The sequence below is a fragment of the Arachis ipaensis genome, chromosome B4 (genome assembly GCF_059453495.1).
Source record: "Arachis ipaensis isolate K30076 ecotype BB chromosome B4, ASM5945349v1, whole genome shotgun sequence".
In the NCBI taxonomy this organism is placed as follows: Eukaryota; Viridiplantae; Streptophyta; class Magnoliopsida; order Fabales; family Fabaceae; genus Arachis; species Arachis ipaensis.
The window spans coordinates 134,269,292-134,282,413 of NC_142439.1; the positions used below are offsets into that span (position 1 = coordinate 134,269,292).

Sequence of the window (13,122 nt, forward strand, 5' to 3'; positions counted from 1 at the left end):
AGAATTCATTATGGGCCAGTTGATTTGGGTTTCTAGTCCATGACCAAAAACTAGTAGATATAGTTTTTTATTTTAAAAAATAAATTGTACCAGTGCAACATCCAATTGAATATTCCTTTTTCTAGAAAAAAAATAACAATAATTACTCAATATCTAATTGAATCTATTTATAAACTTTATAAGTTAAAGTTTCTAATCGAGAATTTAATTAAACTATAGATACCTAAAATTAATTATTTATGTTTAATTCGATGAAAAATTTGAGTGATACCGTGTTATTGGCATTCACCTCTGAAATCAATAATCAATATTTACAACTTGAGTAAGACTACTTCATCACAGAATACACTTGGAAAATGAAATTTATCCAACTTCAATTTCAATTTTAGCTATAAGTAACATAACTATAGTCTTTCATCTTTATACAACAATTTTTGTTTTTGTTTTCTTTTTCTTTTTCTTTTTTCCCTTGTCACCATCCTCTGCGGGCTCCTTCATTGAGAGTTGACTGTGATGTCTCTTGCCTTATTGCCATTTGCTTGACAAAGACATCATTTTTGGCCACACCCTCATATAAGCAAACTTGCAGAAGATAATTACAAAAGAACACTATGTTCCCTAAGGCAAAAAACAATTGCCAAAGAGGAAGCTCTTAAATCTTCTTACTTCTTATCTCATACCATCTTCTATCTAAGAAAAAAATAAAATAAAAAATCTAATCTAATAAAAGTAATAGTATCTTAAAGTCTTAGCTGTTGATATAACTATAAAGTACATGCTAATAACATGATTTGGTTGAAATTTTTGTTATGACAGTTCCAAATGTTTACATAGTCTCCTAGAGTTTCTATCAGTCTCCTATTAAACCAACACCTATGGTACACTATACTACTATCCCTATTATCACTTCGTTCATTGTTGAGACTCTTGGTTATGAGGGCAAGGCATTTCTGGTTCCCCTCTTATCCATAAAAGATTGAGTTCACCTCTCTTCTTTTCCAATAACAAAAATGTGCCTGCATTTGAAGAAAACCAAGGTTTTAAAAACAATACAAGTTTTTGTAAATCACGATGACAACTCGTAGTAAGAAACATGCATAAAGTTTAACATTAGTTCTCAATGGTGCCTTTGGCAGCCACCCGAACATGTTGAAATAACAATTGTACTAACCAAGAGTAAACGGGACGATATAAAGCAATGCTGGTTGACCATGCCCATCCATCAAGTTCAAAGCAACATATGTTAGAAGGAGACCTGTAGATCAAAGTTCAAGAGAATGATGTAAAGACACCAAGCAAACCGTGATCTCAATTCTCATCTACATCCTAATTCTGGTCCGAAAGTGAGCCGGCTCAATTTTGTAACAAAGTAAATAAAGTCCAAAAGTTTTTATGGAAAATTACCCTTTGACACATCCTACCAACTAAAGTCATACCAAGAATCAAACATAGAAATAGCATACCTAAACCGTAAGCACTCATTGCCCACACGAAGTATCCAGACCGAAGGTTCCTCTTTGCCAACCAATCATACCTGTAAATTTATCGGTACAATAATTAAGTCCAGGAACCATTAAAATGAGACAAGGGATTCTTTTCATTTATGTAGTGATTAAAGTGTTTAAACTAGGGAAGACGAATATATATGACTTTCGTTTCGACCTTAGTGAAAATGCGACTAGAAGCCCCGATAAGATTATGTCCCCAAAACCAATTATGCTAAGCAGCATGGGGATACCATCTTCTCCACTCCTATTGCCTCGAGCTACCTGTACAGAAGTGAAAATGTTTCATTAATTCAAGTGGAAGAAATGCATCATGTTTATGAGACCAAAATCGAGCTTAGTAGAGAATGAAACAGAAGGGAACACTCACCACTATCATTACGCTCTCATGGAACCACCACTTAGAGACAAATACCCAGAAGATGCCATATAGAAAGGCGCAACTAAGAAGAACAGTTTCTATTATTCTTCTATCAGTTCATCTCTATTCTCTGAGATGGTGTCGAGGTGAGGCCTCCAGAGAGTAAGACGGCTGCTGGTGCTTGTGTGAGTGGAGGTGGAGACCTGCTGATCTACTACTGCAGCGTGTTGATTGGGAGGGGGAGGAAGGGGAACGAGGAAGTAGATATTGCCGCGATAGAGGTCAGCGTGGGGAGGAACGATGAGAAGGTTGGAGGGAGAATATTTCTTGAGGATATGGTTAGGATGAGCTCTCATGACGTCAGCAACGTTGATGGTGCGAGTAGTGAGCTCTTCAATTCTGCCATTGGAGTGAACTATACGTATCACGTCCAATGCCCCGCATGGTAGGATACATGATATGCATCCCCTTATGCTATTCTTCATTATTAAAGCTAAACTCTTATGTAATTACTTAAAGAAACTCTTAAAAAAGGCTTGAATCCGCTTGTGGGATTAGGCGATATAGATATCAGAGAATAAATTTTAATGTAAGACTGGTTTTTTCTTAGGTGATTGGGTAAAGTTTAATAGTTCCAAGCTAAACGTACTAAATCAATTAGCTTTCCAAACCAAAGTAGCGGACTTAGCACACGTTGCTTAAAGTTGACGTATGATAAAAGAACCTCCATTTCCTTGGAGAAGAAGATGGGGAAGCTATAAGAAAGAATCTGCGCGCATTTTGGAGAAGAAGATGCAACCGTATAATGTTAAACCAAAATATATATAGAAAAAGAGTTAGCTAGAAAAATATGTGGGTCACATAAAGAGAAAGAGAGAGAGTGAAAGGGAATGGGAATGGCCGAATGGGAATAGACTTTTCAAAGTTTTACTTTTACTCTTTTGTTAGTGTTACTCATCCTATAAACTATAAAGTTCTTGTTGCTTCCATCACCCCACATTTACGCCATAATAATAATAATAATAATAATAATAATAATAATAATAATAATAATAATAGTACTACCCTTCCAATATTAATATTTTATACACATATTAACACCTTAATTCTGCCATTGGAGTGAACTATACGTATCACGTCCAATGCCCCGCATAGTAGGATGCATGATATGCATCCCCTTATACTATTCTTCATTATTAAAGCTAAACTCTTGTGTAATTACTTAAAGAAACTCTTAAAAAAAGCTTGAATCCGCTTGTGGGATTAGGCGATAGATATCAGAGAATAAATTTTAAGGTAAGACTGGTTTTTTCTTAGGTGATCAGGTAAAGTTTAATAGTTCCAAGCTAAACGTACTAAATCAATTAGCTTTCCAAACCAAAGTAGCGGACTTAGCACACGGTGCTTAAAGTTGACGTATGATAAAAAACCTCCATTTCCTTGGAGAAGAAGATGGGGAAGATATAAGAGAGAATCTACGCGCATTTTGGAGAAGAAGATGCAACCGCATAATGTTAAACTAAAATATATATAGGAAAAGAATTAGCTAGAAAAAGATGCGGGTCACATAAAGAGAAAGAGAGAGAGAGAGAGGGGGAATGGGAATGGCCGAATGGGAATGGGCTTTTCAAAGTTTTACTTTTACTCTTTTGTTAGTGTTACTCATCCTATAAACTATAAAGTTCTTGTTGCTTCCATCACCCCACATTTACACCATAATAATAATAATAATAATAATAATAATAATAATAATAATAATAATAATAATAATAATAATAATAATAATAATAATAATAGTACCCTTCCAATATTAATATTTTATACACATATTAACACCTTACTTTATATTCCTATACATTTTTCGTATAGAAAATTTTTAAACATTCTTAAAATATTAATATAATTTTAATTGTTAATGTCAATTAATAAATAATGTATACTTTTTATAATTAAAATTAATGGTTAAAATTGCTAATACATATATATTTTAAAAATATTTAAAATTTTTCCTATCATATAATATAATCATCATAACAAAGTTTATCTCTTCTTCTAAATAATCACATAATATAATTATATATAAAGTTTAACTTAATTTCACATAAACCATATATATAGTCAAATTAACAAAAGTGTAGCGCTAACTATTTTAACTAGAAGTGATACAAATATAAATATATATAATTAAAAATTTAATTTTGATATATTTTTATGGAAAGTTTTGGCTAATTATGACTGAAAATTTTTTGTTACCAAATTTTTTTCCATCACAATATATAGTGTGAGTGAGGATGCCAAATTCAAAATAAACGACATTTATACTTAAAATCTTATCGTAACGGATAAGGTTAAAAGGGATTCTAACTGTATTGAAAGAAAAGCTAATAAATTAATACATGGAAAGATCATTTTTATTTTCTCACAAAATCTTAAGAGTAATAGAAAATACGAAAATTTAAAAAATTAAAAACTCTAATTAAAAGTGAACTGATTATAAAACCTATTGCATAGAGATAATCTTAAAAATGGAATCCGAGATATGATGCTTAAATAAGTCAAACAAAACCACTTGTGCCCGCTTGGACATTGTACTTTGGAGGACTTGGAAGAGTCAAAATTGTTGAATTGTCCTCAATAACCTCTTGTGAGTGGTGACATATTCCTTCTCTCATTTTAAGATAAAGGAACCTTAATTATTTTCCCTCATAAGCCAATGGTCAACGGAAAAAAATAAATTGAAAACTAATTATCTTGAAAACCTATAACCCCTTGATTTTTTTCTGATAGTATTGAACCCCGCTTGATTTTGTTTCAGTCTATATATTGGGCTAGTCTAAGTGCTATTACTAATTTTCGCATTAGTATACTTTTCGTTTTATTTTCTTCGTATTAAGTGTTGTCAGCAAACAGAGAAAAAACTAGCATGAGTATGGGCAATAAGAGAAAAAGGAAAAAGAAAAGGAAAATGCTGTTGTGTCATAGAATTCTCCTTTTATTTGCACTAGTGGAATTACTTGGTAACTGTAGGGCTATCCTTAATCTGAAATGCTATGCTTCAGATATTTTTCAATTAGAAACTAATCTGATCTAGGTTTTCCTCCCTCTTTCTTGTACTGATTACTTTTTTATAATAGGTGTTTGGCTCTTGGTACAAAGCGTATGGTTAATATGGAAGATAAATGCAAGTGAGTTTTAGAATAAAAAATGTAGGGAGAGAAAAAATATATATATAAGGAGAAAAGAAGAAAGTGTGTGTATTGTGGGTAGGAAAGGGAAGGATGTGGATAATGAAGAAGAGCATAGGGGGATGCATATCATGCATCTTGCCATGCGGGGCACTAGACGTGATACGAATAGTTCACTCCAATGCCAGAGTTGAAGAGATCACCACTTGCACCATCAAGGCTGCTGACGTCATGAGAGCCCATCCTAACCATGTCCTCAAGAACCTTTCTTCCCCCAATCTCCTCATCGTTTCTCCCCACGCTGACCTCCGTCGCGGCAATATCTACTTCCTCGTTCCCATCCCTCCCCCTCCCAACCAACACGCTGCAGCAACATATCAGAAGCTCTCCACCCCCACTCACACAAGCACTAGCAGACCCTGCCGTCTTATTCTCTAGAAGCCTCACCTCGACACTATCTCTGAGTCGCCGCTGCCATCCTCTCATAGAATTTTTGGTCTTGCTTTGTATTGTATAATATTCATTATATAGAAATAGTATTGTATTTATTTTGGTCTTATTTTATTACTTTAATGATAGATTTTTTGGGCGTTGAACTTTTGCATGCACAAGCTAAGGTTAAATTCAAAGTCAAAATATTAGCCACTGGAATGAGTAGTCAAAGATTTATTTGAGAGTCCATTGTGTTGAGGCAAACTTGATCCATTTAAATTACATGTGCCAGTTTCTTGAAAATTTGTTTCCTTAATATTGTTATTCATCTTATTTGCCAGATTCAGCTGCATGCATGGCGACACCTAATATAAATTCAGCACAGACTTTGTTTTATGTTTATTCTTGTTATGTGTTCATGCAACATTAGTCTTTGCTTCAACCTCAAATGTATGACACTTTTCCCTATCTCTCTCTCATACTCTTTTTTTTTTTTAATAAACTATTTTTATCACCAATTTTCTCTTTCAAGCTTAGTTATATTTTAAAAGTTGTTGAAATAGAGTTTTTATTTTACAAATTGAAAAAGTATAAGAACCAATTTTTAAGTAGTTAATAATAGTAATTTTTTTAATTATTTTTTTAATTTTTATTTTTGGAGAATTGGTAATTTAAAATTAAAATTTACGGTATATAATTTAAGAATTTAAAATTTAAAATTAAAAGAATTAACTGGTATTGGTGGAAAAATATTGACTTCTTAACTCTTACAAATTAGAAAATAAAATTTTCACATTAATTTTTCTTGATTTAAAATTTTAAATACCGTTTTTTTTTTAAATACCTCTATACTATTCTATTACTATATTTTGGTAGAGTACGGAAACAAAGAAAGAAAAAGCCAACAGCAAAGCTCCATCCTGCAGAAAGTTGGGTACCACTTCAGAGGGGTATGAGAAGTTTTCATTTAATTTTCAAGATTTTCAAGTTAATGAGAAGTTAACAATAAGGAGGGCTTTGATTAACCAGTGTTTTTTCCTCTTCCTCCTAATCTATGTCAATAATTTTAACAGTTATATATGAAGATCAATTTATTTTGAATATCATAAATAATGTTTACTTGTGACACCAATAAAATTCAAGAATAAATAAGAAAATATGTCTGTATAGTGTATATGTCCTTGTCTGTGGACATATCAATTAATGTATGTCAAGAACTAACGTGCTTCCAACAACTATCAATATTGAGTTATTCCTTGATTTCCTTAATTAGTATAGAAGTGCAAGGAAAAACATTTTTTTCTCCATGTTTTATTATCTTTTATAGATTCATTAAGCGTGATATTAGAGAAAAATATTAAGTGATCAATATTTTAATTTTTTCTTGATTTGTCTTGTATTTAAAATTAGTATTAAGCAACTAAGCATAATTATGTATGACAAATGCAGATGAATGAAAACCACATGATGGATAACCAAAAGTTTAACCTTTCTTAAGTGAAACATCATTTTTTTTTATGGATGCTATTCGATCAATAGAGTAAACTAAAGTACCAATGTTTGATCTGATTTAGCTAAGCACAAGTTTAATGTTTTATCCAGGTCTCAAAAAGATGAGGAATAAAGATAGATTCATGATGGTAAAACTTAATTCATGATGTTTTTTATTATTAATTTTACATAAAAATAATTACAAGTGGGTTTTTATTAAAAAATATTATGATAATAAAAAATAAGAAACTGATATTGTATCTATTTTGATTGAATGTCAAAAATAAACAAAGTTATTTCACTAGTGTTGAATATGGTATTGAAGTGTTAGTTCATCATTTTAGTCACTGTCAATAAGGTATTACAGGGGGTATATACAAGCATGACAAAAGCTTGTCTGTTTAATTTGGGTCATTAAACAAGTGGAGGGAAATTGTACCTTGAAGAAGCACTATTGGGATCAACATTTAACACTATGTTAGGTCCCTACGCCTCAGTGTCTAACTTAATAATACAAGTGTTGATCCACCATGTTTGAGTGATTAATTTTTGAGTTAATTATTCTGTTAATTTTTATAGTTTTATCAAATTTATAATTAGATTTTTATATATATTTTTTTCAATTAATTTTTTATACTCTTTTTAGTTTTATAATTAGGTCATTCTTAATATAAAAAATATTAAAATTAATTGAATATTTTTTTGTAAATTAAAGGTATTTATAATTAAAAATTTAATTAAATTTTTAACCGTATATTTTTTAGAAAAAATATTTTGTTAATTTTAATTTTTTGACAAAATTAAAAAATATAAAAATTTAATTAAAAATTTAATATAATTATAAAGACTAATAGAATAATTAAACCTTAACTTTTTTTTTTAAATATATCCATGAATATCATATGTTGATATCTACTAAAATCTAAAACTATTTTATATTATCAATAAATCACATTAAAAATTTTGAATAACCTTTACATAATAAAATTGAAAATAACTATAACAACTAATATGGTAGTATATAAATAAATTATACCGTGAAAGTTTTATTTCATAAAAGTATTTAAACTAAAGCACGTTTATATCATTTTTCTATCTATTTTGATTTCTTCCTTTCCAATGAAAAATGAGTCAAATGAGTGAAATGACTAGTGCAAATGGGAGGCTGGATCACAAAACCGTACAACAGCGTGATGTATCTTTGAATCGATAAAATAATGTACGACTTGTTCCTTTTTCATTTGGGGCCACTCTGAAAATAATTAAAAGATAAATTAAGTTAGATATTGTTACTTTTTGTTATTTGTATAAAAAGACTTAAAACTTAAGAGTTACATACGGAGATATTTCGTACTCACTAGGAGACAAACAATAATATTTTAGGATCATGTTATGTAGGCATAGAATGATAGAAAGATTGCACACAAATTGGTTATTTATATGTAAATATAGAATAATTTATATAATTATATTTATAATAAAATATAGCAATAATTGAGTTTTTGTGTTGATAAAATATTTAATTATTTTACTTTAAAAAGTTTATTTATTCTGCTATGAAAATTTTGATTATTTTAAAGATTTAACTAAAATATATCTTTAAAGAGAAATGTTATTTATACACTAAAATCAGTTATTAAAATTAGTCATCAATATATTTGTGTATAAATATATTTGTGATTTAATTTATTTTTAATGTGTATTTATATTCTAACATGTATTTTATACTGATAACTGACTTTAGTGGCTAATTTTGGTATATATGTAACATAACCCAAAAAATTTCATGTTAAACTAAGTAACAAAACCATATATGTTATGAGTAATTAATTCATTTTATATGCTATTAGTCATTGGCTCATTGTAATTTCGTTATTGATACATTTTTTATAATAGACGCTAAAAAAAAATATGTTTACTCTAATTTTTTATAAAGTAACTCCAAATATAATTTCTTTGCTTTGTATATTTTTATGAATTTATAGAAAAAAATAACATTATTAAAATAGCAGTGACATTATTATTTTTTAGACACTATTTTAATATTAGTATTTTTTAATAATTAATATATTTTTTTAATTAAAAATATTCTAAATATGTAATTAATTATAATAATAATATTTTTATATATTTAGTATACAAATATAATTACTTAAATTTCTTGCAGTACCATATACTTTTTTCATGAAATTGTGTGAAAAAGATGTTAGAAGATGAGTTAGTGTGTTGGAAAGCAAGCATGAGTTTTATGAAGCGTGAACTCCACGCACACACAAAGCTCGTGGCCGACCCACCAAACCCAAAAGTGTGAATTAGCGAAAATTCTAGTTCAACAGTTACCATGCGGTGTTTTCTTCAAATTAAAAATAAAAAATTTATTTTCATAAAATTATGAATAATTATCTTGATTAATTACTAAAATTTTTAAAATTGGATACTAATTTTTTAAAAATTTAAATTTAATGTATTTTTAATGTAAAAATTGTTTTACATATATATTTAATTATATAATTTATTATTAAAAAATAATTATAATTGTATATTATATAAAATATTTTATATTATCAATATATTAAAATTAAATTTATTTTTTAAATATCAAAATATATAAAATAATTTTTAACAGTTATTTTTATTAGATAATATTATATATTTTTTAATTTGATTAAAAATAAAATATAAAAAATGTATAAAATTTTAAAATAATTATTTTAATTAAACAAATTAAATTAAAAAAATTATATTTAAAAACTTAAAATATTTAATATTAAAAATTTAGGAGACTGATGTAAATGACTCTAAAATTATGATTAAAAAACTTCGCATTTTGCAACCAGAATTGTTACCATTCTCTCTCTCTTTCTACTACCCCAACCCCAATTCTTCATCTTTTATATGCTGTACCTTTTCTTCCTCTATTTTCTCTCCAATTTTCTCCAATTGAAAATGCAAAAGTACAGCATGAGGGGGCAAGAAATGTAAAGGAAACACATTAAGAAAACGCCATAGTTTAAGGGCTCCAACCCAAGATAAATTACATAAAGCACTAAACAACTAGCACAATTAAATATGATAAATGCAGTTGAAGGAAATCACATGATGGACAACCAAAAGCTTCATCCTTCTTAGGTGAAACATCACTTTTTCTTTAATGGATGTCATTCGATCAATAGAGTAAACTAAAGTACCAATGTTTGATCTGATTTAGCTAAGCACAAGTTTAATGTTTTATCTAGGTCTCATAAAGATGAGGAATAAAGATAGATTCATGATGGTAAAACTTAATTCATGATGTTTTTTATTATTAATTTTACATAAAAATAATTACAAGTGAATTTTTATAAAAAAATATTATGATAATAAAAAATAAGAAAATGATATTGTATCTATTTTGATTGAATGTCAAAAATAAACAAAGTTGTTTCACTAGTGTTGAATGTGGTATTGAACTGTTAGTTTATCATTTTAGTCACGGTCAAAAAGGTATTACATGGGGATGCTACATCTCGATAAATAAGTGCGCTGTACAAAAATTAGACCCTAACTTATTAGTTATTATATACAAGCATGACAAAAACATATTATTTTTTTGTCTCTTTTATTTGGGTCATTAAACAAGTAGGGTAAGTCACTATTGGGGCCAACATTAAACACCATGTTAGGTCTCCGCCCTCTCAATGTTTAACTTAATAGAGAAGTAGAATTTAAAAGGTCTAATTCATGAAAACTAGTGCAGTTCCATATTCATGCAAAAGGTCTAATTATTTAGTGTCAAATTATTCTTATTCTATTTTGTTTAATTGGTTTAAAATGACAGCAATGCTTTATTATGATATTGAAGTGTTTACTCTTACAATTTGCAAGTGTTCTGTTATATAAAAAGTGAAACACAATTTCGGAGATATTATTTACATATCAAAATTAGACTATACTTTTTTTTTTGGAATTAATGAGAAAAAAAAGCATAATAATTAATAAGGCTTTGCTTAGCATATGATTATAAAATGTAAGTCAAAGGCCTTGTTTGTCGACATGAAATTTTAAGCTTTTTCTTTTAAACACTAACAAATCATTAAAAGAAAATAACAAAATATAGACGCTTGACAAATTTATATTGGAACTATTTTATAAGTGTAGCTTGAGAAATTAATTTCAAAAGTGAAGAACATTTAGGACTATATTATGTTAAGACTATTGTATAACTGTATCTGCGATTGAATAAGTAATTCTGTCAATAAATTTACAATACTACAAAAAAATAATAAAATTTGTAGTCAAGTAAACAAATAGAGAGAGACGTAAATCAGTACCCAATATTAAAAGAAGTAGACTCTAACCCAATTACTTAAATTAGTATATTGCTAAGGTCACGGGATATGCAGCAGCAGAAGGAGAATCAATTCCTTTTTTGTGTACCCTTTCCAAAAATAGCTTAACATGAAAAAGCATGCGAAAAAGAACTTTGCATGAAAATAGAAAGAAAAAAAATTGACCTTCACGATTTTTGTTGAAGCCAGTTGTCAAATATTCAAAACAGGAGTGAGAGTGTCTTAAAATCTGTATAGATATATCTAGTTGCTGCACTTGACGCTTTCCCAGTTGCAACATTATACCCACCTTTCAGAGAAAGCAGAGCTCGTGACTAGAAATATACCAAACTGTTATCATTATTAATGGTGTTTGTATTTGGAGAGCTCATGACTAGAAATGAAGAAGAAAAACAAAAAAAGAATATGAAGACTTAGAGTACATTTCTTGGTGAAATAATATGATTAATTATTAGTTTAATTTTAAAATATGTGTCCTCAATTAGAGATCTGCTATGTATTTAGCCCCTCTCAATGTCCAATTCTTACTTAAATATCTAATAGATTATAATGTGTTCTAATACTGCGCGATGTGGTGGCCGAAATCTGAATGTTTCAGATAATTTATTCATTAATTTGATTTAATCTTGATGTTAGTTTTTTACATTATATTCCTGTAAATTACTGTTCTAATTATTTAGTGTCAAATTATTTTTTGTTCCGCTTTATTTAATTGGTTTAAAATGACAGCAATACTTTATTATGTTATGAAGTGTTTACTCTTGCAAGTGTTCTGTCATATAAAAAGTGAAACAAGGTTTGGGAGATACTATCTACATATCAAAATTAGACTATACTTTTTTTTGGAATTAATGAAAAAAAAGCATAATAATTAATAAGACTTTCCTTAACATATGATTATAAAATGTAACTCGAAAGCCTTGTTTGTCAGCATGAAATTTTAAATTTTCATTTTTCTAAACGCTAACAAATCATTAAAAGGAAATAACAAAATATAGACGTTTGATAAATTTATATTGAAACTATTTTATAAGTGTAGCTTGAGAAATTAATTTCAAAAGTTAAGAACATTCAGGGCTATGTTATTTTAAGACTATTGTATAACTATCTGCGATTGAATAAGTAATTCTGTCAATAAATTTACAATACTGTCAATAAATTTATAACACTCCGTAAATGAAGCACAAGAAGCAACATTCAAAATACTAAATGTGGGTTTGGTTTTGGCCGATTGCGACAAATAAATATGTACCGGCAAGAGAATTTACATAGGAAAAAATATATCTTAGTTCTATGCTCCCACAATGTTTATATAGGCTATAAGATCACTATGTATCAAATCAGTGTTAAAGCTAACACCCCTATGTTTATCAGCTTGTTAAGTATGTGAAGAAGTGCTGCCAGCCTGCCACTTAGTTCTCCAGCATTCACATATTGACTTCTTCCAGTGCCAGTATTTGCAGGCACATTAACTGACCAACCATCTATGTAAAACAAATTTTAAGGCTGAATAAGCATTACAATAATAACTAACATAGCCCCAAGCAACGAAAAATACAGCTAACTTTATCATGGCATCCTATAATTCTCATTCTTTCCAGAAATTAATTAAAAGAAAAGTTTCAATTAGTTAGCAATAAAGGTTTCATTTGAACTACAACCGCTAACAGATACATTATGCTTAGGCCTTAAGTTATGGCTACAAGACATTGTGGGCTTTAAGAACAAGAAAATTTCTTGGTTGGAATGGAAAACGAACAACTTAGGAGCTTCACCGAAAAATAATGAAAATAAGGGAATACAACTAAATGTCAGCGAAA

General features: G+C 28.8%; 1 protein-coding gene across 1 annotated transcript in view; it reads right to left on the reverse strand.

The window, feature by feature from the left end:
* Nucleotides 1-332: 332 nt before the first annotated feature.
* Nucleotides 333-13,122, reverse strand: part of LOC148569308 (signal peptide peptidase-like 2) — a 46,054-nt gene continuing 33,264 nt past the window's right edge. The window contains exon 5 of the mRNA XM_088483444.1: nucleotides 333-1,016. Within this exon, the coding sequence (XP_088339570.1) occupies nucleotides 913-1,016 (104 nt within the window). The 3' untranslated portion in view covers nucleotides 333-912. The remainder of the gene's footprint in view (nucleotides 1,017-13,122) is intronic.